General features: G+C 46.6%; 2 protein-coding genes across 2 annotated transcripts; one reads left to right on the top strand and one right to left on the bottom strand.

Moving 5' to 3' along the window:
* Positions 1-380: 380 nt before the first annotated feature.
* On the top strand, positions 381-1,058 carry tmem125a (transmembrane protein 125a; the record flags this gene model as incomplete). Its single annotated transcript, XM_084461659.1, has 1 exon — positions 381-1,058. The coding sequence occupies one exon, from the start codon at positions 381-383 to the stop codon at positions 1,056-1,058; it is 678 nt and encodes a 225-aa protein (XP_084317785.1).
* Positions 1,059-3,744: 2,686 nt separating this feature from the next.
* On the bottom strand, positions 3,745-27,177 carry ap1m3 (adaptor related protein complex 1 subunit mu 3; the record flags this gene model as incomplete). Its single annotated transcript, XM_084461829.1, has 12 exons — positions 3,745-3,795; positions 4,272-4,347; positions 4,515-4,640; positions 7,986-8,144; positions 8,426-8,497; positions 8,754-8,896; positions 14,671-14,797; positions 16,538-16,685; positions 23,824-23,954; positions 24,053-24,120; positions 24,279-24,435; positions 27,136-27,177. 12 exons carry the CDS (start codon positions 27,175-27,177, stop codon positions 3,773-3,775), a joined length of 1,272 nt encoding a protein of 423 aa, XP_084317955.1. The 3' UTR covers positions 3,745-3,772.
* Between the last annotated feature and the right edge of the window lie 125 nt (positions 27,178-27,302).

The following is a 27,302-nucleotide window of genomic DNA, read 5'->3' as shown; positions in this document are numbered from 1 at the left end:
ACCTCCATCTGCATGAAAAAAGATTTTATTCACTGTGTGTGTGTGTGTCTTTACTGGTACAGTACTGACTCATGTTTGGTGTTGATCCATCCCTGCAGGCTCCATCGGGACCTAGTGAGGTCCACAAAGTGATCCAGTGTATCCTCTGGTGACCCTGTGTGCATGTGTGTGTGTGCGTGAGCGTGAGTGTGTGTGTGTGTGTGTGTGTGTGTGTGTGAGCGTGTGTATGTGAGCGTGAGCATGTGTGCGTGAGCGTGTGTGCGTGAGCGTGTGTGTGTGTGCGTGTGTGTGTGAGCGTGTGTGTGTGTGCGTAAGCGTGTGTGTGTGAGTGTGTGTGAGTGTGGATCTGTCCCCGTCCCCGTAGCTGTCCCCCTGGGACGATGGCGGAGCTGGAGGACTTCCCCCCTCCCCGGGGGGCCCAGCAGGGGGCGGACCCGGCCCAGATCCAGCGCAGCGTGCTGGACGAGCAGGTGGAGCTGTGGTGGTTCCGCGAGCCGGGCAAGTCCCTGCTGTGCTACTCCGTCTCGGTGCTGCTCATCCTGGGCTGCGGCCTGGGCGGCGTGGGCCTCCTCTCCACCACCACCAGCGTGTCCAGCGAGTGGCGTCTGGGTGCCGGCACCGCCCTCTGCCTGCTGGCGCTCGCCGTGCTGCTGAAGCAGCTGCTCAGCTCGGCCGTGCAGGACATGAACTGCGTCCGCAGCCGGAGACAGATCGACATGCTGAGGAGCGGCGGGCTGTCAGACGTCCTGGTGGTCCTGACCACCGGGACGGCGCTGCTCGTCTGCGGGGCCGTGCTGCTGGACCTGGCCCTGGCCAATCACATGCCCAAGCCGGGCCAGGCCCTCAACGACATGTACATCTCCGGGGTGGTGCTGCTGGCGGCGGGGGGGGCGGCGGTGTTGGGGGTGGGGCTGTACGCGGGGGTGGTCTTCCTCCTGGAGAGGACGAGACCGGGACGGAGGCTGAGGGACAGGGCGGTCGGGGTCTTCACCATCTCGGGACAGATGGACCACCAGGCGCGGAGAGAGACCACCTCCAGCCTGGCTAACCTCATATGACGCTCGACTCCCCAGTGACCAACAGACACCCACTATGAAAAGCACCGTCCAAGCAGTGTCGGCCATCATGGAAAGCCACTTCTTTGGAACGTCTTGGTTCGTTTGTCATTATGTGCTCATAAAGAGACTCTGTATTACTTCCATTTGGCCAACTGTTTTTGCACTTTGCAGGACCATGAAATTTCATGGAATAGAGAGAGTTGCTTGTTCTACTCGTTAAATGTTTCTACAGATGAATGGTGGTCTAACGGTGGCCTGTTGTCACCTACCACACAGCAGTAAAGAATATAGTCGACTATATAATAGATCATACTTCCAAATAATGTCACTGAATGCATAAACAATACGACTGTAGTGAATGATCAAACAAAAATGAAACCTGGTGATCCACTGATGAATGCCCATTTGTTTTTGTCGTGACACTACACCCTCCTCAACACCCAGGAAGCCCCCCTCTCTCTTTTCATTAACAGTACTGTACTTCGCTCATCTCTGCTAGTGGGGTTGAGGTTGTATCACCAACTCTTTTTCTCTTTACTATCGAGGTGCAGCAGTACAGCCAAGAAGACAAAACTGACCTTCCGAGCCCTCAAACTCTTTTTTTTCTTCTTTTTTAAAATCAAGACTCTGAGAAAAAGATCCAGCATTGTTGCCATGTTCAGATCTAAATGAGTGTGTGTGTGTCACACCTTATTGGGCCGTACGAAGCCTGTGGCTCTGGGACGAAGGGGTCACAGAGTCGGCCATTGTTGTGTGATGACAGGCATCCCGGTGGTGGTACAGTACAATGGGGAGGGCTGTGGGTCGTAGGGGCTGGTGTCGCTCTGCACCGCGTACCCTCTCACACGCACGCACACACACACACACACGGGGCATCGTGTGGCTGTGCCAGTGCAATGTGTGTAATCCCTCATTCACAAGGGTCTGTGCGGAACATGTGGTCAGGTGGTGCGAGGCATGTTTGGGTGTGGAAGAGAACAAGAGACAGAGAGGAGGGATAGATGGACAAAGCAGGGGGACAGAGAGAAAGAGAGAGAGAGGAGGGGAGGGAGGGAGAATACGATAAACTGGATTGAGCCAGGCATTTTCCCAGACTGAGGTACAGTATGCCAGAGATAAAGTACAAAGTTGTTTATTTTCTAAATACTTCCCTTTGTTTCCCATTTAGCTACAAACAATGCATGATAAATAATATAAGACTGAAAAACACATTCACACTATTACAACCACAGTGGAATTGATATCTGGGTGTAAATGGGCAATTCTGTCTCATAAATAAGTAAATAATAACCTATATTAAATGGGTATCATTCCTCATAGCCTAATAACCAACAGAGAAAATTCAAACACACAACAAATTGACTCTTGCTGTTAGAGCAGAACTCCCCAACCTCCATTCCACTGTGGAGGAAGTGGAACTGATGGAGCTGGTGCAGCGCATACTCAAGAGGAAGCCATTAGACCAATACTGCGTTGGAAAAGCTAGGAGAGAACAACACAACCGAGGACGTAAAATGACTTGGACTACGTCCATTCTTAGTAGTAGTAACATACAGGCGTGCTCTCCTCGTCAGAGTTCAACTGCCCTCTGAAGGTTTTGCTCAAACATCCACCAGGTGTTCTCCTGAAGGGGTTAATTAACTCTGGGCTGTAGCACACTAGTGATCAAATAAAAGCACGGGTCCGAACGGTTCCACTTCCTTCTCGTGTACGTACAGTATGGCTTCTAGCGAGGACAAAGACGAGGCAGTGGGGCCACAGGTCTGTGACAACCGGATTGTGTTACACAGCCACAATAGTAAGCCTTATTAATCATTGATCTGGCCGGTGATAAGCTCGTCTCATCGCAGGAAGGATTGTGTTTACAGCTCTTAGAGTAATGAACGCCGATAACATTGACTGAGAACTCCCCCACAATTGTACTGTGCAAGATTCATATGATCGCTTTATATGATGCTGTATAAAAGACAGGTTTTGGTGGGGGCGAGACTTTCCACTAGGACTCAGTCTAGTCAAAACATGAATTGTTCTGTTTAACAGTTACCTTGAGAAGAAAATAAAAGGTAACCAACACGAACACCCTCTGAAGTGAAGGCTCTAGAGTAAAATCGTTTCCCCGTAATGCTCTTTCCTCGAGAGACTGAGGTCAGAAAGATGGCGCAGCAGCTGCTTTTGTTGCGTGGCTCAGTCGGAGCTCTCCGTGCCTCTCTCCCTCCCTCAGAGAAGGGGCTGAAGGTTCGCTGTGTTCCTCTCTCCTTGTCCTCTGCTGTCCCTTGCTGCCAGGGAGCCAGAGTGAAAGAGAGAGAGACAGACAAGACAGACAGACAGACAGACAGACAGACAGACAGACAGACAGACAGACAGACAGACAGACAGAGAGAGACAGACAGACAGACAGACAGACAGACAGACAGACAGACAGACAGACAGACAGACAGACAGACAGACAGACAGAGAGAGAGAGAGACAGACAGACAGACAGACACACAGTCAGACAGAGAGAGAGACAGACAGACAGACAGAGCGAGAGAGACAGATAGACAGACAGACAGAGAGAGAGAGAGACAGGCAGACAGACAGACAGACACACACACACACACAGACAGACAGACAGACAGACAGAGAGAGAGACAGACAGACAGAGAGAGAGAGAGACACACAGACAGACAGACAGAAACGGCGGGGGGTCCTTTCATCTAGCAGCACGCTCGTCCTCAGTTTGTCCGAAGCTGATAATCTGCCAGGAGGAGAGACGTAAGAGAGATACATTAACACAGTCCTGTCTCTCATCAGCTTCCCTACCAAGAGAGACCTGAGATCACCCCGGTTCAGCGAGCTAGCCGGTACAGCATGCCTTTAGAACGGCTGCAGTAAGCTCTACTTATGAATAAGTCAACAGGGTAAGATATCTGAGCACATCACACCAGTCCTCTCTCTGTGTCTGTCTTGTCTGTCTCTCTCAGAGCAGGTAGAGCGGTGATAGGAAGCTTGGCATGCGGAGCGAACCCCCTGGTACGAGGTCTGATACCACACCCCCGATGCCTAGCTCACGCTGGGAGATGTAATGGATATGATTGGTCGGTTCACGGCTGGGTTATATGAGGATTAGTCATCACAGAGATGGCTGTGTGAAGGTGAATGGCCGTATATGGTAGGAAAGACTGTGTGTGTGTGTGTGTGTGTGTGTGTGTGTGTGTGTGTGTGTGTGTTTACCTCCACTCTGGGTGATGTAGCGTACCCATGGTAACGCCTGGTAGCCACTCTTCTCAATGATCTTCAGGTAGCGTACCTGCAGAGCCAGGGTTCAGACACATTACAGGTATTTGACACGCTGAGCGCGCGCACGCGCACACACACACACACACATACACACAGACAAACACACACACAGACAAACACACACAAGCACACAGACAAATACACATCCAGTATACAGCGGATGATCTGGGTTTTTACCTGGATACCAGACACAGTGAAATAGGGGATCTCAAATTTGACAGTGATCGGTCTCTTCCCCTCCAGCTCATCACTCTCCACACTGGGCAGACCGAAGTGGGCCCTCATCATGTACTCCTTCCCTCCCTGAACACACACACACATACACACACACACACACAAAGTTAAAGCACATCGATGACCATTACTGAGGTTATTTGGGCAATTTGACAGTCATTTTGGGAAACCTGAAACCTTTCCCTGATGTGAGAAGACTCTGGACCATAACAAAAAGACCACGTACTGTAGCCCAGACTAGCTAAGACACCCGCTTGTCTTAAGAGAGACACGGTGATAATATGGTGCATAACTGGTCTTCATAACACCCTAGTAAAGTATTGCTTATTCCTGAACATGCAAAAACACCAGTACAGTGCCACCATACATCCTGGTTTGATTACATTCAAGTTCTATAAACATAGGCTAAGGGAGTCAACAAATAAGCACATTCTCATGTGAAGTCTAGACACTAATGTGTTTGCGCCTCAATAACTAGCCACACAACATACAGCTGTGTTTGGAGCCTGTCGGGGAGGAAGTGCTTCAGCAGAGCAGAATGTCGCACTGCACACTCTGGTAACGGGTGAGTGACTTATCCTTATCAAGCGTTATCATCGAGGCACTGGTGCATGTCTATTTCCTAGAGCTTTTATCTAGTTATGTGCCCCAGCCTCCCCACATGCTAATCTGATGGTGGTGATTAAAAAAATTTGTACAAAAGCAATAGAACTTCTTCAAAGTCTTTGGGGCGAATTCACTAAAGGATTGCGCAGCTTTTCCTGACGCAAAGCCTGTGCAAATAAGTCAAAAATTATGTTTGCTATTCACAAAGCCCTCGCAAAGGGTGAAATACGGTGTTAACTGCGTTGCGTTCGTCATTGCGTTGCTCTGCGCCGGTGTTATTAGCTCATATTTAAATTAGGTAATATGGGCGGAGAATGTTCCCCTTTCTATGCAAATGAACATTATTGCAAAACCCGCCCAATTCACAAACATCGGCGCAAATTGCCTCACGCAGTTAAAGTGAAATTAATACCGTTTTCAGAAACGTGGTGGTATTTAAGCGCAAGGGGTGTGTCGCGGCCAGCCTGTCCGCTGATCATGGCAGCAGTGATTGCGAGGCGAAGGCATCGCAACGCCAGGCATGTTGTTCGTGAGAGAATATTTAGAAGAAGGTCACTTTTTGATTTAACACTAGAACCACCGTGGTAGCTGTTTGGACACCAGAGCGCGCAGCTCTTCAGCCAACTGGAGGATGAAGTCGCGTCTGGGGAGGCTCAGTTGACTATGCGTCTCTCCACCCGTCCCCAGCGAGTCCAAGCTCCCCCAATGAATATAATAGCCTACATAGCACGAAACTGTGCGTATAATAGTCTATACGCGAAACTGCGCATTCCCTATAGCTGTTCATTGAACGGATGGGGGCCGACATAGGTATAAATAAATAAATAAAAACATAGCCTACACAATATTTGTTTTATTTGAATGGTCTTGAAAATATTTTGCTTTTGTATCATAGGTGACGGCAGGTATCATCTTCAGCCATGGATGATGACTCCCGTGCGTAATCCTTCCAACGTTGGAGAGGCGGCGTACAACCGGGCTCACATCAGGACGCGCGGTGTGATTGAGTGCACATTTGGAATCCTGAAAAGCCGTTTAGATGCCTAGATCGTACCGGTGGGGCAATGTTATACACTCCCCCAAAAGTATGCCAGATCATCGTGCTGCAACTTGCATAACATAAAATGAAATTTTTTCCTTTGTTCGTCTTTTTAAATCATTCCACCTCCGTTTGCAGTCTTCCGCGTTTACACACACAAATGGCACTGACTGATTGGGAAATTAAACCCCAAATATGATTTTTTGCTGCAGTCGTGATATTTTTTTCCGAAAGCTGTGAGACATGTTTTTGAACCTCGTCCGTGAGGCCTTCAAGTTCGCTGTCTGAAAATCGTATTTTTCTTTTTCTGTCTGCCATCGTCCAATGATATGCATACGAGTTCGCGCTGTATGCGCAGTATTTATAGTCATTTCCTATATCAGCAGCAAATTGCACTCAGCCGCAAACACCGAATGGGCGTGTTTGCGCTGGGATATTATTAGCGCAATGTCTTTAGTGAATAGGTTTTTAAAACGGAGCACATAGCGGGCGCAACTGACGCGCAATATTATGGTGCAATTAGCGGGCGCAATTTGCTTTAGTGAATTCGCCCCTTTGAGTAGATAATGACTGTATTATAAACATTTGAAGTCAAGCACACTCAGCACATCCACATAGACTCTCAGCTACATAGTGTAGAGGTTTAAGGACTGAGAATCTCTGTTCTGAAAGTTAATCACTCCCATTTTTGTCTATTCACATCATGACGTGAGAAATACATGGCCTTGATGAACTGCACCCACCCTTATCTGCATTTTGATAACTGTCGCACAGCCATGACGCTTGTGCTGCTGTATAAATGCAATCTGAAGGGAGGACTCTTCAGAGAGATTTTGTCTGTAAAATAAAGACAGTCTTATACCTGAAGCCACAAAGAGTGAAGACTTGAGTTTTCTTCCACATTATTGGCGCTGTCGGCAAGAATGTCTAACTCCTGGGTACGTGAGAGGGGAGCCTGTGAGAACACACCGCCAGCAACCCGCCGAGGTGAGGGAGCCTCTTCTGAAACTCCCTCATGTGCTGCTGCTCACGTTGTGAGCACTTGGTCTTGTTTCGTCTGACTAGGCAACGTGATCCTAGAATACTGATATCGTGAGGTGTCCCCTCACTAGTATGATCTGACTAGGTAACGGGATCCTATATACTAATACTGATATCCTATATACTAATACTGATATCCTATATACTAATACTGATATTCTATATACTAATACTGATATCCTATATACTAATACTGATATCCTATAAACTAATACTGATATCCTATTTACTAATACTGATATCGTGAGGTGTCCACTCACTAGTATGATAAGCCCTACGTTTTCTTCCATGATAGCAATAAGAATTGAACTAACAACTAGCATTGTGCACACACACACGCACGCACGCACGCACACACACACACACACGTGCACACACACACACACACACACACACACACACACACACACACACACACACACACAAACATGATCACACTGTGCTGTAGCAGCTGATAAGGAAGAGCTTGGCATCCACAGTGCTGTATTTACTGTAGAGTAAATAGTAAAGTAGTAAAGCAGTCCTATCTGGCTCAGCTCAGCGTAGATCTGCTGGGTAAAAGAACACAAAAACCTCAAAAGCAGTGGAGTCAGCTGCACCTCTAGTGCTTCTAGTCCTGACCAAGTCGCCAGACACAGGTACCGCCGGGATCAAACAAGAGTCCGTCACCGAGCGAAGGGGAACCCGCACGCTGTCGACAAGTAGCTGTGACGCCATGGCGTTCTTACGGGGAAGGACTTGATGTTCCACACCAGCGCGTTCTTCTCAGGCGCCCACTTGGCATTGCCCGTGCTGGTCTTGAACTTGGGTGAGTCGGCGTCGCTGGGCACTGGCACCAGGATGCACACGTTATTGGCGGTGGAGCGACTCTTGAACTGACTCCGGGCCTGGGGGGGGTCGGGGGTCAGTGGTCAGGGGAGAGGGGGTTAACACATGATCTGATCTCGTAGAGAGGGAGTGCCGATCAATGTGGCACATCAGGCATTATCACAGCCCAACCCCAATCGATCTTTGACATTACAGTATGTAAAGATGGCATAATATTGATCAGTGGCTATTGGAAAGTTAATGGGGTGTAAAATATATATTCTGAAACTTGAGAGAGGCCTACAGTAGGCCTTACGCTGCACACAAGGCAAGACTGTCAGAGGTAGTAGGCTGTTTTTACCTTCACCTTGATCTCCACTCGACTGTGGGAGAACTTCTCAATCACGCTCTCAATCCATATCAGAGGCTTCACCTGTCAGAGGAAGACAGGAGGCAGGCTTCAGAGGGCTTATTGTGTGTGTGTGTGTGTGTGTGTATGTGTGTGTGCGTGTGTTTGTGCATGCGTATGTGAATATGTGTGTTTCTGCCAGTGCGTGTGTGTGTGTGTGTGTGCACGCGCGTCTGTGTGTAAATATGTGTTTGTGCATGTGTACGTGTGTGTGCTTGTGCATGTGTGTGTTTGTATGTGTGTGCATGTGTGTGTGTGTGCACGTGTGTGTGTGACTGACTGCGGTGTTGAGGCGGTAGGACATGAGCTCGCTCTCCCCGTCCGGGGGGATGAAGGAGATGGTGCGGTCGTTCTCGAAGCGGGACAGACGCACACACTGATGAAACTTGACGTCCTCCAGCTCCACCGTCTTACTCTTCTCCCCTGAACCACGCACACACACACACACACACACACACGCGCGCACCCACACACACACACCCACACACACACACACACACGCACACACACACGCACTCGGGCACGCAGATAGGAGACAGGGTTAGCGAAACATTTTCTCCTCACTCATGTGAAACAAGCCACATTCTGTGCACGCCGCTGCCTGTCATGGCCGACCTGACATCTATTATTACTGGCTCATGAATTAAGTACTTTCTAAAGGGTTCCATCCATCACAGCTGCCATGGAGTGTTGTGGGAGAACACACTTCAGCGGTGGTTTAGAATACAATGTTATGGCTAGGCAGCTGTGAACCCCGGAGAGAAGCCTATAATGTTCTCTCTCTCTCTCCTGAGTCAGAAGGGAACGCTCGGCTGCTGACGGCTGTGATAATGACTGGTCCTGAACACAAATTCCTCTGCTCTCTCCCGAGAGCTGAACCCCAGCCTCTAAACGGCTCTGACTGGAGTCTGGTCCACCACACCAAGGCCTCGCTAACAGAGTGTGTGTGTGTGTGTGTGTGTTTGTGTGTGTGTGTGTGTGTGTGTGTGTGTGTATACCTGTGTGTATGACATGAAAAAAGGTAAGCCCTTTAGAACACTGGTCCTCAACAGCGCAGGTACACAACCCCTCATGACATCATCAGCCGGCGACCGACTTTGAGGAAAGGTCAAAGAGGAGGTACAGTACAGTCCTTCATGGCTGGAGCCTGAGGGGACGGACTGAGAGACAGGCAGGGACAGGTCCCAGTGCCAGCAGGAGACAGATCTCCTGTGAGGTCACTGTGTCCTCTGGGAGTCCCCTCAAAGGCTCCATGATTCGGTAAACCAACCCTCCAAAATAAGAGCCCTCTCTACCTCTCTAATGCTGTGTTCACACCAGGCGCAAATTTTTCCTGCGGCGCGGCGAGTTTACATAGAAAGTCAATACAATTTGCGCAAACTGGGCGGCGGGCGGCACGGGCGGCGCGAATCGCAGAACTCGGTGGCGCGGCGGTCAGGATTCATTCCTGACATTCGCAAAAGTTCAATTTTTTGAACTTTCTGCGGCGGATTCGCACGGCGACCCATTGATCCCGCGGCGAGATTGGGCAAACTGGGCGGCGCAAATTTTCTCGCAGCGCCCGGTGTGAACACAGCATAAGCCTGGTTTTCCCTCTCTCAACGTCCAAAATATCCCCTGAATTGTTAATTGTGTTAATCACTAAATTTCTCATGGGCATGGTTCCCTAATACACAGATGGTGTCTTTACACTCATGCCTTGTCTGGACATTACATTTGTGGCACAAGCCAAGGCCAACAGATGTCACTGTTCAACACGTGCTTAGACTGTTCACATGTGGCAAATTCGACATTTTAAAACTGGCAAATTTGAAATTTGTGCCCTACACCTGGAAAGGTGTTGGTAACAGATATCTGTGTGTGTGTGTGTGTGTATATATACATGTATATATTTATATTTATATACTTATCAACCTGTCTCCCTCTCTCTCTCTCAACCCTCCTACCCACCTTCTCTCCACCCTCCTCTCTCTCTCTCCGTCCTCTCAACCCTCCTACCCACCTTCTCTCCACCCTCCTCTCTCTCTCTCCGTCCTCTCAACCCTTCTACCCACCTTCTCTCCACCCTCCTCTCTCTCTCTCTCCTCTCAACCCTCCTACCCACCTTCTCTCCACCCTCCTCTCTCTCTCTCTCTCCTCTCAACCCTCCTACCCACCTTCTCTCCACCCTCCTCTCTCTCTCTCTCTCCTCTCAACCCTGCTACCCAACTTCTCTCCACCCTCCTCTCTCTCTCTCCGTCCTCTCAACCCTCCTACCCACCTTCTGTCCACCCTCCTCTCTCTGTCTCCATCCTCTCAACCCTTCTCCATCTCAACCTGTCTCCCTCTCTGTCCCTCCTTTAATAGTAATAACGTAACGCATGTAGCTCGGGAGGTGGAGCGGCTGGCTGGGAATTGCACGGCCCCCAGTTCAATCCCCGCTCCCGGCGTGTGCCAAAGTGTCCTTGAGCAAAACACTGAACCCCAAAACCGCTCACGTGCAGATTTCCTCCCAAAAAGAACCCAATATGAAAAACATGCAGAAGACCAGATGCTCTTGGCCAAGATCTGGACTGAGCACTTGGACTTGTTCCCCGTGCGCCATGAACGATGGCTGCCCACTGCTCCTGGCTGCCCCTGGAGGAGGACAGCTTGGATGGAAGAAATGCAGGGAACACTTTCCACCATCGGGCCCCGAAAGGTGTGTGTGTGTGTGTGTGTGTGCCGTGTCGCCGCTTGCTCTGTAATATGTGTGTCACTGTGTGGCGGAATAAAGCACCCCTCCTAAGGTCCTATAATAATAATAATAATAATAATAATACACTTTATTTTCCTCTCAAAACTGATTATCATTGATTGGTTGGGTTGAAAATTTCCACATTGACAAGTTAAGATTGAAAGTGCAGCATTGCAGTACATTTACCAGTCTTGCATCCATCCATCTACAGTATCCCAGTCATTATTCAGTCAGGCCGTTAAGTCTGCACACCCCTTTCACCTTCTCAATGTTTTATTACATTACGGACTTATTCTATAATAGACTGAGTTCATTTTTTGCCTCAAACGTCTAAACACAATAGCCAATAATGATGAAGTGAAAGGTTTTTGGCAGCGATTACAGTTTCAAGGCGTTTTGGGAAAGAAGCTACAAGCTTGGCACACTTGTTTCTGGAGATTTGTACCCATTACTGGCATATCCTTGCGAGCTCCATCAGGTTGGATGGGGAACGTCAGTAAACAGCCAGGGACATTCACTGACTTTCTCCGAAGCCAATCCTTTGTTCTGTGTGCTTTGGGTAGTTGTCATGTTGGAAGGTAAACCTTTGCCCCAGGTCCAGAGCGCTCTGGAGCAGGGTTTCTTCAAGGATATCCGTGTATTTTGTTGCATTCATCTTTCCCTCTATCAGGATTAGTCGCCCCGTTCCCGCTGCAGAAAAACATCCCCACATCCTGATGCTGCCACCGCCATGCTTCACTGTAGGGACGATGAGCGGAGTGGAGCCTGGTTTCCTCCAGACGAGACGCTTGGTATTCAGGACAAAAAGTTAAATTTTGGTTTCATCAGACCAGAGAATCTTGATTTTGAGTTTGAGAGTCCTCTGGGTGCCTTTTGGCAAACTCCAAGCGCACCGTCATGTGCCTTTTACTAAGGAATTTAAACTGTATTCAATCTTTACAGTCCCCCCCCCCCCCCCCCAAAAGTAGACATTTAAAATCATAAGCCAAACAAGCGTAGACACTTCAGATAATAGTATTCTCTCATTCAAATAATGTTCCACACTCATTAAAGGCACACACACACACACACACACACACACACACTGCACTCACTGTACACCGCTTCCCCACCACACTACACTCTGCACACACACTGTACATACACTCACTATACCCCATTTTGTATATACCTGTAGTATCCCTTTTTTTTCTTTTTTTTTTTAGTTTATTGTAATTTGTACATTGCACTGCATTTTGTTGCGCTGTTTTTTGTATTTGCAGTCCTGTCCTGTTCTGCACCCTGTCCTATGCCGTCTACCTTTACTCTAGTCAAATTCCTAGTATGTGTGAATCATATACATAGCAATAAAGAGATCTTGAATCTTGAATCATATTATGACTAGACTTGAATACAGTATGATGAGACGTATTGGATGGGTTTATGTCAGCTATCCTGACATAAACAGCTATCCTGACATAAACCAACATGTCTGTAACATCACCATCAAGAGATGAACAGGCCTACTATTTTAAACCTCACCACAGATATGGGCAAACATGATTTAGGATATCTAATAGGCCTACAAATGGACACCTCTGCTTTTGCAAAAGAGGCAAATGAGAGGCAGTTGTACAGTTTAATCAGGAACAATATTCTGAAATTGGATCTGTAATCATTGAACAATAGTCTAGGGAATTGGTTTGTTTGTGAGTCAATCACAAATCAAAATAGGGATTTTGGATACGGCTGGCCTTATCTAGGTGTATCGAGCGCTGCACTCACACGCTTCACTAGAGGATGAAGTTGGGTGAATGGATTGACTTAATTTTGTCCTCTTGGTAAAAGTTGATTGCGCTCTAAAAACATGAAAGAAATATAGCTGCAAGCAGCAATGTGGGGGCCAAGCAGGATGTGCGACCAGCACATCAAAGACAACAAGTGAAACACGCCATAGCCGCATTCGAATCCTTACCGCAGTTTTGAAAATCGGGCATACGGTTCAGAATAAACACACTTCCAACTTTGACAGGTTGGTGGCGCTAGAGAGTTTGAGGTGTCAACAAACACTTGGTGACAGGGGTCACGGGACTGTCCCCGATGAGTGTGCCTAATGTGGTTATGATACATCAAAACGTTACTGGGATATGACCACACTTCCTGTTTGGCAGCTTGGACGCCAAATTTGATTGGCTGTAGCAGGCGAACGCCTTTGACAATCGAAAATCCCTGTAATACTTTTGTGGACATTGGTCTAGAGAATGTGTACAGCCAGTTTCATGTAGATTGGAGAAAATTCCTAGGAGGAGATACATTTTAACTGTTTTACACAAAATACAAAATGGCGGGAAATCCAATTAGTGGAAAAGGAAATCAAAAGGTACGATGAACTCGGCATGAGCCAGAGATTCCAACGGTACCTCATTTTTGAAAATCGGTCACCCGGGTCAAAAGTTGTGTGCTTAAACACACTTCCAAATTTGACACGGTGGTGGCGCTAGAGGGTTCAAGCTGTCGCAATGACACTTGCTGACAGGGGTCATGGGACTGTCCTTGATTAGTGTGCCAAATGGCTTTGATACATTAACAATTTGCTGAGATATGATCCCATTTCCTATTTGACGGCTTTGATTGGCTGTAGCGGGCAAATGCTTTTGAGAATCGAAAATCCCTGTAAGACTTTTGTGGCCATTGGTCTAGAGAATGTGCATACCGAGTTTCGTGCAGATTGCTTGAAAGTCCTAGGAGGAGATACATTTTAAGTGTTTTTCACATCCAAAATGGTGGAAAATCCAATATGGCAGAAAATTATACATAGGGTGCGTTAAACTCGGCTTGAGCCAAGGAATCCAACGGTACCTCGATTTTGAAAATCGGGCATACAGGTCAAAAGTTGCGTGCACAAACGCACCTCCAACTTTGACACATTGGTGGCGCTAGAGGGTTCGAGCTGTGGACATGTTGTGGAGGTGCTGTATGGAAGTTGAGATGAGAAGCAGTAGCAGTAGGTGTTTGTTATAAGTACTGCTAGAACTACACTCAACAAGGAACACAGTCTATCTAAGCCTGTTGCTGCCCTCCCATGGTCGAAAACGGTAAATGCAGTCTATATGCCTCTTGTGGTAGCAACATAGAACTGCAGGTTCTGGGACCACTGCCTCTTGTGGTAGCAACATAGAACTGCAGGTCAACAAGGAACGAAGGAAGCCAGGGAGGGAGGGAGGGAGTGACAACCGGACATTTGCTATCATTGGTGCGCTGGCTTACAGCCACGCACCAAAATATATAATTATATATAAATCACCTGTTTGATATGCTCTTTAATGGTGGTGTGATATGTCTTTTCGGGCGTGTAAGTGTGAGGAGAGATTTGAACAGATCTTTCCATGCAATTTTGTGTGTAATCGTGGATCGTTTTCCCCGTTCACAAACGTAGCCATGAACAAACGCAGTAGTGTAATCCAGGCCAGAGACCGAGACACACTGGATATTGTCGACTCACTTCCTGTGATTTCGAAGAGCACTTTGTCGTTGAGGCCCAGTCTGAGCTCTGGCATCCCAGACAGGACCACCCTGAGCTTGATGCTGCCCACGATCTCACTGCGTAGGACGCTGCCACTGGCGCTGACCTGCAGGACGGAGGGAGAGAGGAGTGAGAGAGGAGTGAGAGAGGAGTGAGAGAGGAAGGAGAGAGGAGGGAGAGAGGAGGGAGAGGAGGGAGAGAGAAGGGAGAGAGGAGGGAGAGGAGGGAGAGAAGAGGGAGAGAGGAGAGAGGAGGGAGAGAGGAGGGAGAGAGGAGGGAGAGGAGGGAGAGAAGAGGGAGAGAGGAGAGAGGAGGGAGAGAGGAGGGAGAGAGGAGTGAGAGAGGAGTGAGAGAGGAGGGAGAGAGGAGTGAGAGGAGGGAGAGAGGGTGAGAAAGGAGAGAGGAGGGAGAGAGGAGTGAGAGAGGAGGGAGAGAGGAGGGAGAGAGGGGGAGAGAGGAGGGAGAGGAGGGAGAGAGGAGGGAGAGAGGAGGGAGAGGAGGGAGTGAGGAGGGAGAGGAGTGAGAGAGGAGGGAGAGAGGAGAGAGGAGGGAGAGGAGGGAGAGAGAGGTGAGAGAGGAGGGAGAGAGGAGAGAGGACGGAGGTAAGAGTGAGAGAGGAGGGAGAGGAGGGAGAGAGGAGATAGGAGTGAGAGAGGAGGGAGAGGAGTGAGAGAGGAGGGAGAGAGGAGGGAGAGGAGTGAGAGAACAGGACACATCTGAGGGAAAAGACTCAAAAACAGGGAATGAGGGGCTTGTCATAAAGAGAGGCACTTGGATGCTGAGGAGGAGGGAGGCTTTTATTCGTATTTCTTTTATTTGTATTTCTTTTTTTTTACTACACGTGACAAAAACACAACTCAGTCAGGAAGTGACACTGTGTGGCTGCAATGTTGTCATGTTGCCATTAGAGGGCCATCAGGCCACCAACCACAGAGAGCAGGAGCCCCATCTCTCTCTGGCAGAGAGGTCAAGCCTCATAGGCTGCCTGCGTGGGCGTCAGGCTGCAACGGGACCAATCAACATGCAGGATTTTCGCAAGAAAGGAAATAAGCCATCATTTCCGCACATTGTCAATACAAAGAAGTGAGGAAACAATGTCTGGCAGTGAAGTACTGCAGTTTTTAAAAGATGGATTTACAGTTCTGCGTGTTTACAGTAAGGTGTTCGTCTGGCGCAGGGTGTATTTACACAGAAATGTTTTCCTTCGCAGGGCGATGCCTGCATAGGACATGATTGGCACACTCTGCTTAATTATATTTCACTAGCCCTGTTCCCTGTCTGTTTTCATGAGCCTAGCACATACATACTGCATACAGTGTACAACTTCCCTCTGGAACATTCTGGTGGAAAATCCCGAGACTATTCTGAGGCTGCTCTGGGGGGTTGTGATGCGATGACACGTAATTGCATCATCATCACCACCACCACTGCGTGAAGACTCAAAAAACAGCCAGACGGAAAGAACAAAGAGGCCCATATCCCAGCAGGGCCAGACAGAACGAACCGGCCCATATGAGGCCCGTATCCCAGCAGGGCCAGACAGAACGAACCGGCCCATATGAGGCCCGTATCCCAGCAGGGCCAGACAGAACGAACCGGCCCATATGAGGCCCGTATCCCAGCAGGGCCAGACAGAACGAACCGGCCCATATGAGGCCCGTATCCCAGCAGGGCCAGACAGAACGAACCGGCCCATATGAGGCCCGTATCCCAGCAGGGCCAGACAGAACGAACCGGCCCATATGAGGCCCGTATCCCAGCGGGACCAGACAGAAAGAACGGACCCATATCTCAGCAGGGCCAGACAGAACGAACCGGCCCATATCCCAGCAGGGCGTCTGCTCACCAGCAGGTTGACGGATTCGATCACGTCCATGAACACCTCGTTCTTCCGGTACTTGATGCCCTCCGACCTCCAGGACACGGCGTTGGTGACGGTGGCGGGCGGGCGGGGGGCGCCCACCTCCAGCTTGTGGCCCTGCTGGGTGATATACCTACAGAGAGGGTAGCGGGGCAGTGGGTAGGGCAGATAGCATGTTAGTGTGTTCAGCTGGGTGTAGCTACATGCAACTGCAGGGCGAGGAGAAAGGAGAAAAAATGGAGTGAACATAATGTCCCTGAATTATAAGACAGAGACTGAGAAAGAGTTATTTGCCTAAATAAGATCCCATCCAAGACTGAAGTAAAACGATAGGCTACTCCAGAGTAGACAATTAAAGTCAGTCTAAAGATTTACTGAACGCTAGGCTATAAGCTATTCATTGTAACTTAGTACATATAGTATATATATCCCGGGTGGTAAAAGGATAGCCCCTCGGCCCCTAGCCTGGGTGGGGGGGGGGGGGGGGGTATATACATCAAACCCATACGAAGTGTGTGTGTGTGTGTGTGTGTGTGTGTGTGTGTGTGTGTGTGTGTGTGTGTGTGTCAAGGTTATTATAGTTAACAAAAACTAACTCAAAAACGAAAACTAGGTGTGAAAAAACATTTTAGTTAACTGAAATAAAAATAAAAACTAGACTTTACAAGAAAACGATAACTAACTAAAACTGCATTGTGTGTTTACAAAACCAACTAAAATAAACTAAAATTATAGAGAAAATGTCCTTAGTTTTAGTCTTTTTTATTTCATACATAAGCCTAGTATTTTGGGTGGATATGAAATCTATCCTCCATTTTATTTAGCTGTGCCCTTGCGCAGAAGTAACCTGATGTGCGCACGCCTGATGGTTTGTTTCACACGGAGTGAAACAACGTGAGCTCACGAGAGCAGGATGGTCTGACAAGGCTAGCACAGAAGAAGAAAAAAACTAAAACTAATACTGTAACTAATAAAAACTTAACTAAAACTAAGCATTTTCAAAAAATAAAAAATAAACTAAACTGCTTTAAAACTAATCAAAACTAAACTGAAATTGAAAACAAAAAGTTAAAACAATATAAAAATAAAAACTAATGAAAAAAGCAAAACTATTCTAAGCTTGGTGTGTGTGTGTGTGTGTGTGTGTGTGTGTGTGTGTGTGTGTGTGTGTGTGTGTGTGTGTGTGTGTGTGTTACAACAGAGAGCCTATCCCCTTCAGGAAGGTTGGCTTGGTCCAGAGAGACACGTAGGGTGAGGTGGGTTGGGTTAGTGGCAAGATGGTATCTAACCTTGGTGTACTGTATCTATGCAAACATGTGACTCTGTTTATTCCAGAAATGTAACACCTGCCCCTTGTCCCTCACTGACATACAGCCAGGTGACAGAGAAACTGTACGGAGACAATCTGAGAAGCACACGCACACACACACACACACACACACACACACACACACACAAGTAATCCCCTTTGATAGATCTCTCCTCTGCCTTCCTAGTAAATAGCTAATACCCCCCCTCCCCAGAACCAGCAGACTTCCTGTGGGTAATGACAGATTGATCCAATCTTCCACATGGATCCCATTGATGTCTAAAGACTCCAAACCAGCCCTGGGTTCTGTGTTACTTCTCATTTAAAAAGCACGGTCCAAATGGCGCCTGGCTCCTTCCGAACTGTCCTCAAAGGAAACCCGACAGACAGCAGGTGCTGATTGATCTCTGTCAGTCACGGCCATGGCACGGCGTCCTCCCGGTGTTCTGTTCTAATCCCTGCCCCTCCTGTGGCGTTTTGATCTCGATGCGTAGAGAACTCTCAGAGTGTGGAAAGATGAAAGACGTGACTTGTTTGGGGTTGTTTGTTTGTTGACTGTTCAGAAATGCTAATGAGAGCACCTGAGAGCACCGGGTTGGCAGCATTTTGACAAATTAGCATGGGAAGAGTAATCATACCTCCCACGAACACACGCGCACACGTACGCACGCACACACACACACGCAAATTGTTGGCCATGGGTATTGTGCAAGTCCAGGCCAAACTATGGATTAATACAGAGGAGTTTATTGTGGGGAGGATATATGGGGGAGGGGGGGTAGGAGAGGTCTGGGGGTGGGGGGGCTCCTTGGTGAGACAAGGAGTGGACCTTGTCTCAGTGTCTTGAGTACAGCCAGCTGACAGTGGTATTGTGTGTGTCAATAGGAGACTGGCGATTAGCGGCCCTATTCAGTTTCTCAGACAGTAAAAACACTGATCTACACCATTCTTTATACATACAGTACTGTACCAGTCCCTGGATTATTGAAGGACACTTGCGTATGTGATTATCGGAAAACTGAATGTTATCACGTGTTACACACATGGGTTTCAATTAAAAGTGTAACGCTAATTACAGACACAGGTAATTAGATGTAGGCAGACATAAAGTGTGCGTTGCCGTGGCAGCCTGGCCCGAATAAGAGAACTCTGAACCCTCCCAAGAACATTTCTCCCAGGAGTCATGAAGGAAAGACACAAACAACGCCTAACACCTGGCTAATGAGCTAAACTCACTGAACCCTGTGCTCTGTCACTAGGCAAGATGCTAGCCTGAGTGCTAGCCTGAGAGCTAGCCTGAGTGCTAGCCTGAGAGCTAGCCTGAGTGCTAGCCTGAGAGCTAGCCTGAGTGCTAGCCTGAGTGCTAGCCTGAGTGCTAGCCTGAGTGCTAGCCTGAGTGCTAGCCTGAGTGCTAGCCTGCTTTAGCATCACCACTGTGTCCCTAGGTAGGCCAGTCCAGGCTACACTGTGCATGATGCACACTGACTAATGCCCCCTTTCCACAGCCCAAAAAATTAGCAACTCGACTAAACTCAACTTGCTTTTTTTGGTTTTCTACCGCCCAAAAGGCAAGTCGAGTTGAGCTGAGGTGTTACAGTTTTAGAGCGCTTCGCAAGGCCAGTAAGCTGCTCACTGTGGCCACCTGTAAACATTGCGGACGGCTGATTGAAGATAGAAAAAAAATGTCACTAGCCTGCTTCAGTGAAGCCCTTAAAGCCACAGTAGGCTATAACAAAGTAACCATGCAAAATTGTATTTACTTTTCATTTGCGGACTTTCTTTTCAATCGCAGACTGTGGCTTTAAGAGGCGAAGTCTCCCGAAATAGAGCTCCTCATCCTCATATTTCTATCCATGGGAAAAATATATTTTTTCCAGCAGATTTCTTAGATACAGTGAGATTGAGCCAATAAAGCAGTTTTGTGTTTATGTTTGGTATTTATTACCTCCGCCCCAGCAACAATGCAGGGCGAGACGTAATGTTTTCGGTGGCGTGCATGTGTGTGTGTGTGTGTGTGTGTGTGCTTGTATGTTAGCAGGATTACGCAAAAAATATTTTCACTAAACTCGGTGGAAGGGTCAAGCATGGTCCAATTTAGAACGCATTCAATTTTAGAGCTGATCCAAAGCACAAGTCGGGTCTCCAGGCCGCCCAAACACAGCCAGCCATTCAATTCCATAATTTTTTTTAACCAGAATTACGCAAAGACTACCAAACCAATTTTTATGAAACTTGGTAGAGAGATGTGTCCTGGGCCAATTTAGAACCCTTTACATTTTGGAGCAGATCCAAATCACGGGCTGGATCCATGAATGAAAACGAAGCCAGCTCCCTGTGTGGGGGTGCTAGAGACACGGGGTTTGGACTGGGGTGTGCGGGGTGAGAGCTTGGAGTGCACCGGACTGCCCTCCGCCGGCTGTGACCCGAGAGGGGCGCTACAGAGCCGGCCAAATACAGCCACCCATTCACCTCTACTAATTTTTACCTCCGCCCCAGTGAATCATGGGGCGGGTCCACGAGCAGCCCAAACACGGCCCGGACGGCCATTCACCTTACATTCATTTTTTGGATTAGGATTACGCAAAAACTATTAGATTGCTTTTCACGAAACTCGTGGAGCGGTGTAGCCTGGGCCAATTTAGAACCCATTCAATTTTGCCGTGCACAGAGCCACGAAATGCATTCAGGGGCGGAGGTCTGTGCTCTCCGAGCACCATTTCTAGTTCCATTTGCGAAATTCCCGTGATCACTGTCTCATTTGTCCATGGGATTTTTTAAATGTAAATTATTTTATTTTATCTTAGTTAAGGGGAGACACGGTAGGTGAAAACATCGTTTTTCAACGCCCTGGTCAAATTTGAGATTTTGTGCTAGTTTGCTTCCATTAGCACCATTTCTAGTTCCATTTGCGAAATTCCCGTGATCACTGTCTCATTTGTCCATGGGATTTTTTAAATGTAAATTATTTTATTATATCTTAGTTAAGGGGAGACACGGTAGGTGAAAACATCGTTTTTCAACGCCCTGGTCAAATTTGAGATTTTGTGCTAGTTTGCTTCCATAACATGTCTTCTTTCATACTAGTGGAAATAAAACATCAAAAATACACATTTAGATGTTTGTTTTACTTCATTTAGTCTGTTTGCGTCTGTAGATTCTTCCTCAAATCACCAAAAGTTAGCATTTTTTCGAAATGAACCAGACCGCGGCCGTCTTTTGGACCGGCTCATCCGAGGTATCATTGGAAAGCTCTCTCTCTCTCTCGAGCACGTTATCGCAACCAAACCTGATAGTTTCATTTGTATCAGCAACCAATCGTGGAAATACAAAGGCGGGTTTGATGCTTAACGTGAAATCTCATTGGCTGTTGTTGATTTCTGAGAACGTGATTGGTTCAGCGCGTCATGTGACACGTTTCCACTTCCTGATATCTAATCCAAACAATGCCGTCTGTAAAGCGTTCTAAACGTAATAAGCAACAACGACAACAGTGTTTGCCCGCAAGGTTGAACAGAAAACAAGAGAAACTAAATGGAAAGGTTTACATTTATGAGACAAAAAGTGCCTATTCGCGCAAGTTGTCATTAGCCGGTGCTAGCATGTCCAGTGAGCAGCAGGGAGATGAGGCTAGCGTTAGCATGTCCAGTGAGCAGCAGAGAGATGCGCCGCGTTTGAATGAGCTGATAACTGGGTTGATTTGTCCTAATTGTGCAGGGACTGGTCTTAAAATTAACATAGATCCTCAGAATAGTGGGTTCTGTAGTACTTTGCTCTTAGAGTGCAGTCTTTGTGAGAAATGGCTATCGCAAAAGTGTCTACACATCGACTCGGCTTCATGATACAACTAGGAATGATGTTGCATTTGATGTCAATGTGAGGATGGTCCTCTTAGCGCACGAGTTAGGGTTGGGGTATGCAGCTCTCCAAAATATTAGTAAAGTGTTAGGGATCCCAGGGCTTCATCTGAAAACGTATCAGAAACATGACAAGAGGGTGACAGGTAGGCTATTGAAACGTGTTCCCTCTTTCTCTCTCTCTCTCTCTCTCTCTCTCTCTCTCTCTCTAGCCAATATCAGAAGCCTATACATATGCACAGTAGTCTCCCTCTCTCTACCTGTGGCATTTCTACATGCATCCATAAACTGACCAAATAAACTGTTTTAATTTCAGTTGCTGAAATAGAGAGAGGTCTGGAGTCCTTGCACAGAAGCAGAGAGCAGATTAGGCAGGCATATGCAGATGTGGACCCAGAGGTAGGTAAGCTGACTGCCAATAAATGCAAAATGTTACAAAATTATTACAGTTATTGAGAATTATTACAATAACCAGTGTTCAGTGGACAACATGAAGGCGGCAATATGGGGTAGTCTGCTTCACTGATGACAACCCCATGCGCACCAGGAACATTTGGTTTTAGGACAGTTTTGTGGACTGCAGCTGAGTGGGTTCTACAGACCAGCTGCTTAGAACAGTTTTGTGAACTGCAGCTGAGTGGGTTCTACAAACTAGCTGCCTAGAACAGTTTTGTGGATAGCTAGTGTGGTGCCATCTGAGGAGTGACTCTGTAGACCTATGACGGCGTAGCTTGATGTCTCCTATGGTGTTGCTTTTGACGATGGTTATATCACTTGTTTGTTTGGCAATCTATATTTAGCTTCTATTGGTGTTTACCCTGCATTGTTTACCACATCTTGTCCTGTGTATTTATGAATCAGCTTACTCTTCATGTTCATTCATTCATTCATTCATTCATGTTTTCTCCATGTAAAACGCTTAAAAAAACACAAAAAGTTAGATAATCTGTTTTCTCATGCATGTCCTCGTCAAATGTGTCTATATTTGTCCATGATCTGTTTAACAAAATAATACAAGCTTTCTAAAAGGGAATGTTCTCTTCCCTACTAACATTGTCTCGTCTCTAGTCTCGTCTTACTAACACCCCACTCGTGGGCTGTACCTTGACGTGGTGAGTGGGCTTCCAACTAAACAGGTCTTGCTTCTCTATACAAAATGTCTACTCCTGGACTATTTTGAATCCACAACATGCTGTGTTATTCAGTTTTCAGTTTCTATGTGTTTTCAGATGTTGTGTAATGTTGTTACTAATGATGTGATTGGATATTGTGTTTGTAAATATTGGTTTACAATGCAAATGTATGTTTTTTTACAATACAAATTTTCAAAGCCCGTTTTCTCAAAATGAGTTATTTCTCATCTTTGGGACATCAAAACCACCACTTGAGTAGCACCTACATACACCTAACTTTCCAGTTTTGTTCCAATCCATATTCTGAAGGGTTTGGCCAAGGGGGATTTTTTAAATTTAATTCATAGCCTGATTTATATAACAGTTTATCCCTAAAACATGGCGAAAATTGGTCTTTTTATGACTGTTGACAGTATTTTCTGATTTCTGAAGTGAAGAAAAGAGATATCAAAAATCCCCCTTGGCCAAAGTTTTGAATAGGGATATGTGAACAAAATGAAACAAGAATTTTGAATCTGTCTTGAACCAATTAAAAAAATTGATGTCCCGAAATTATGCAAATTAGCGCATATAATGCCTAATTTGCATATTAATCCATAAGATTTCAGAAAACTTGTAATACAAAAAAGATGCTCCTTAATGTACCTAACAAACTGGGGGAGCTTGATGGTGATACCTATAAAGGATTTTTTTTTTCCTATTCACCTGGGGTGTCTCCCCTTAATACAAGATTGATCTAGGAAAGCAGTTGTGTGTGTGTCTGGTTGATATTTAGTAGAGTACGGAGGAAGGGAACCTCTCTCAGCCCTCTCTCTCACCGTCATGCGGTGTTGCTATGACGACTGACCACATTTAGAGGGGCGATCTGCTGGTCGAAAAACCTTGAAAAAATCCCAAGTGAGTGGAAATAAGTAAAGTCAAGTAGAGTTGAACAGGTACAGGTGTGTGCAAAACACCATAAGTGAGCTGACTCACTCTTGCAGGATCTTGCTGTCTGTTGTCTGTGGGAAGCCAAAGTCCATGACCTCATCCATTAGCTCGTACACCGTCACAAAGTTGTCACGGATGCTCTCCTCTTCCAGCTCCTTGAAGTACTCTTTGAACACCTACAGACCGCCAAAGACAGACGTTGAAAGGATCAGTGTGTGTGTGTGTGTGTGTGTGTGTGTGTGTGTGTGTGTGTGTGTGTGTGTGTTGCACAAACCTGCACTATTTTGTAGAGGAAGGAGTATACCAGAGCAGCATTGGCATTCTTCTTGGTCATTGCCACCACTGAAATTTGACTTGTTAAGAAGAATATCATAGCTACTGATCCATGAAAACCAACCGGCGATACATGGTGAACCTGCACACAAGAAAAAGTGGTGCATCATGGGAAACCGAGGCGGAAATGTTTTTCTGAGCACAGGACTTCCTGTGTTGAAGGATACAGTAGAGGTTGCTGTGTTTGATCCACAGGAAGTGGGAGGAGCCGTGGGTCACCAGGGGTGAGGTGTCAGAATCCTCGTCCATCTTCATCAGGATGGGCATGAAGTGGTCGATCTCATTCATGTCCATGTTCCCCATGTAGTTACGACATATCAGCACCTGGCCAGCCAGAGACAACGGCACCAAACATGGACACTTATTACACATCAATAACAGGAGTGCGTAAATACTCTGACTGTAACAGACTTGGTCTGTGGTGGAAAAAAAGCAGTATGGTTGGAAGAAGAAAAAGAGAATAGAGGTTAGATTCAGCCCAGGGAAACATCATACACCCCTTTATTACAAAACAACAACAAACAAGATGAGTCCGCATTCAGAGTCACTGGAGCTGTCACACACTCAAGAATAAGTGAAGAAAAGATCAAAGCTCCACGCTTGAGGGAGCTCCCACTGAAGAAAGGACCCAGAATGTTCCTCTAATAGAAAGCTCTCTGTGGCAGGGAGGTCAGACTGGCCACAAACAACAGAGGGAAAGAGACAGTAAAGAAAGAGCAAAAGGCAGAAAGACAAAAACAAATCAAAGGGACTGAGAGAATATGAACAGGCCAACGCTGTGAAACGCATCATCATTTAACAAATTAGAGGTAAACAACTAGGCCTATACAATTGGGTTGATATTAGTTTGTGGTTTATAATGAAAGTGAGCTGCCATTGAGGCATGGGACATGTATTATAAATTATATTAATGTTGTTGGGGTTATAATGTGTTGTGGAAAATGCTTGCAGTTCCTAATACATCTATTGAGTTTGCTGACAAAACATTTAAAATAGTCACTTTATTGAGTCTCCCACATGGGAGAAATTATATTACTGAATGCTGTCACAAGGTTTCTGGTGGGGTATTTTCACAATGGTACATTAAATAGCTCATAGAATCTTTCATAAAATGTGAAAGTGTCCTGAAGTTGAGCCTTCACTATGGAATAAATTAAATCCACCGCCGTCAATTACCATTAACTGCTGCCATTTGCTATTTAAAAACATTTATCAGAACAGGCTGAGACAAGCTCTTCATTCTCTGATCTTTTCCCCACTGTCTGATGAATGGAGCCCACAAAGCAACCACACATCAGACAACTACACATTTTCTCATTAGAACCCATTTGAGATGCAATTTGTATTCTGCTAACTTACGCACACACATGCACACGCACACGCACGCACACACACACACACACACACACATACACAGTGATGGAGTGAAGTCATCCTAGGACCATGCAGATCTGAGAGGCAGCTCTGGTGATTACTGCTGCCCACAATAAGAGACATGTCTGGGGAATCCAACAGGAGGCTGAAGAGTTCACCGTCACACACTCTTGTTTGTTGGCTGGCAAACTGATGTTTGTGTTTTTAATGAGGGTTGGATGCTCTGAGCTTATTCTTCAAGGGATCAAGGATTAATGGGGCACTGGTCAATGAGGCTTCTGTTGACCATGTACACAATCAATATGGACCGCGTGCTGTTTGACCTAGACAGGTGAACATCTCTTTGAGGATTAACATAAAGGTCCTTCATTTGGAGGACAAGCACCCATTAAACATATAGGTCCTTCATTTGGAAGATAAACACCCACGGGAAATCTATGGGTTAGCCCTGGGTTAAGCAATCAGGCAGCATACACAACATATTGTATTGCATTGCATTTGCAGAGTCATATCTTTGCACTGTCCTGTCCTGTCCTGCACGCTCTCCTGTGTCCTCTTCATCAGCATAAACCATTACCAATAAACAGATCTTGAATCTTGAATCTTGGATAAATGGATCCTGAATATTCAAGATTCAAGATCTCGAATCTTGAATATTTCACAGTCAAACATGATCATATTTCCTTAAATAAATTGTGATACCAATGGTTTTGAAATGTCAATGACTGGTCTGCAGTTGACAAGTCATCTCTTATGCTTGAACCTTTCCACCAAATACACACGAATAGAGACACATAGATCATCTTCATCTACAGGGCAAGCAGCCACTAGCTCTACTAGACTAAGAGCTTTCTTCCTCTGCCTGCACACAGGCAGCTTCTCTGGGCAGGAGCACGGTTGAGAGGGTGGAGGTATTGGATTGCCCCGAGGCAGAGAAGGAGAAGTTCTTTAATCAGCACTATGAGGATTCTATGGGTATATGAAGGGGTAATCCGTCCTTCACACACCCACACTCAGTTACTGTTTCCTTGTCTATAACGCACACACACACACACACACACACACACACACACACACACACACACACACACAGATCAGGTTCTTCATGATCAGTCAGGTCCTTCGGGTCCTTCATGATCACGTGGTTTTAGTTCCCAAAGAACTAAAGCCTAGATACAGTGCATGAAAATACAGAAGTAGAATAATAAGACATCATCATCTAGTTGTTTGAGATAAGTGGACTGCAGACCAACGAATTTGCTGAGACTCGCTAACGAATAGATTAGGCTACAGGACGCGATTGTATGACACCAACATGAATGCTGCACTTTGGTGTTGCCGAACGAGTTTGGCAAGTTTTGTTTCTATTCATAACTCGACTATTCTTTTCTTGACCACAGTCACAGTATTGTGAAATCAACGGATTCGCCTTGTACTATCAATAACACTTGACTAAATATAGGCTAACAGTTATCATAGGCTATGTTTATCAAAAATGTAGCAAATCCCAATTCATTCAGCATTCTGCACTACGCGTTTCCCTGCGCGAGCAGGCTACGTTCCAAACAGGTGCTGCGCTGGGCTGTTGATGAACATGTACGAAAACTTCCCCGCCACGTACGTATCACCCACTCAGTGGCCACAATTTACCTTTCCTTTAAGGTCCAGAATAAATATCGCAGATGCCGACATCGTGGAATATCGAACAGCCCAAGCACAGCAACGGGTAGGCTATTGAAATGTAACTTTGAAAATAGCGTAAAACATTGTTCATTCAAAGGAGAAGCAGGCGACCTTCCATCTTCTTCGCACTGTCT

Source organism: Borostomias antarcticus (assembly GCF_949987555.1).
Source record: "Borostomias antarcticus genome assembly, chromosome: 3".
NCBI classification, from domain to species: domain Eukaryota; kingdom Metazoa; phylum Chordata; class Actinopteri; order Stomiiformes; family Stomiidae; genus Borostomias; species Borostomias antarcticus.
Note: the sequence above shows the minus strand (reverse complement) of the source record. Positions and strands in the feature narration are given on the sequence as shown.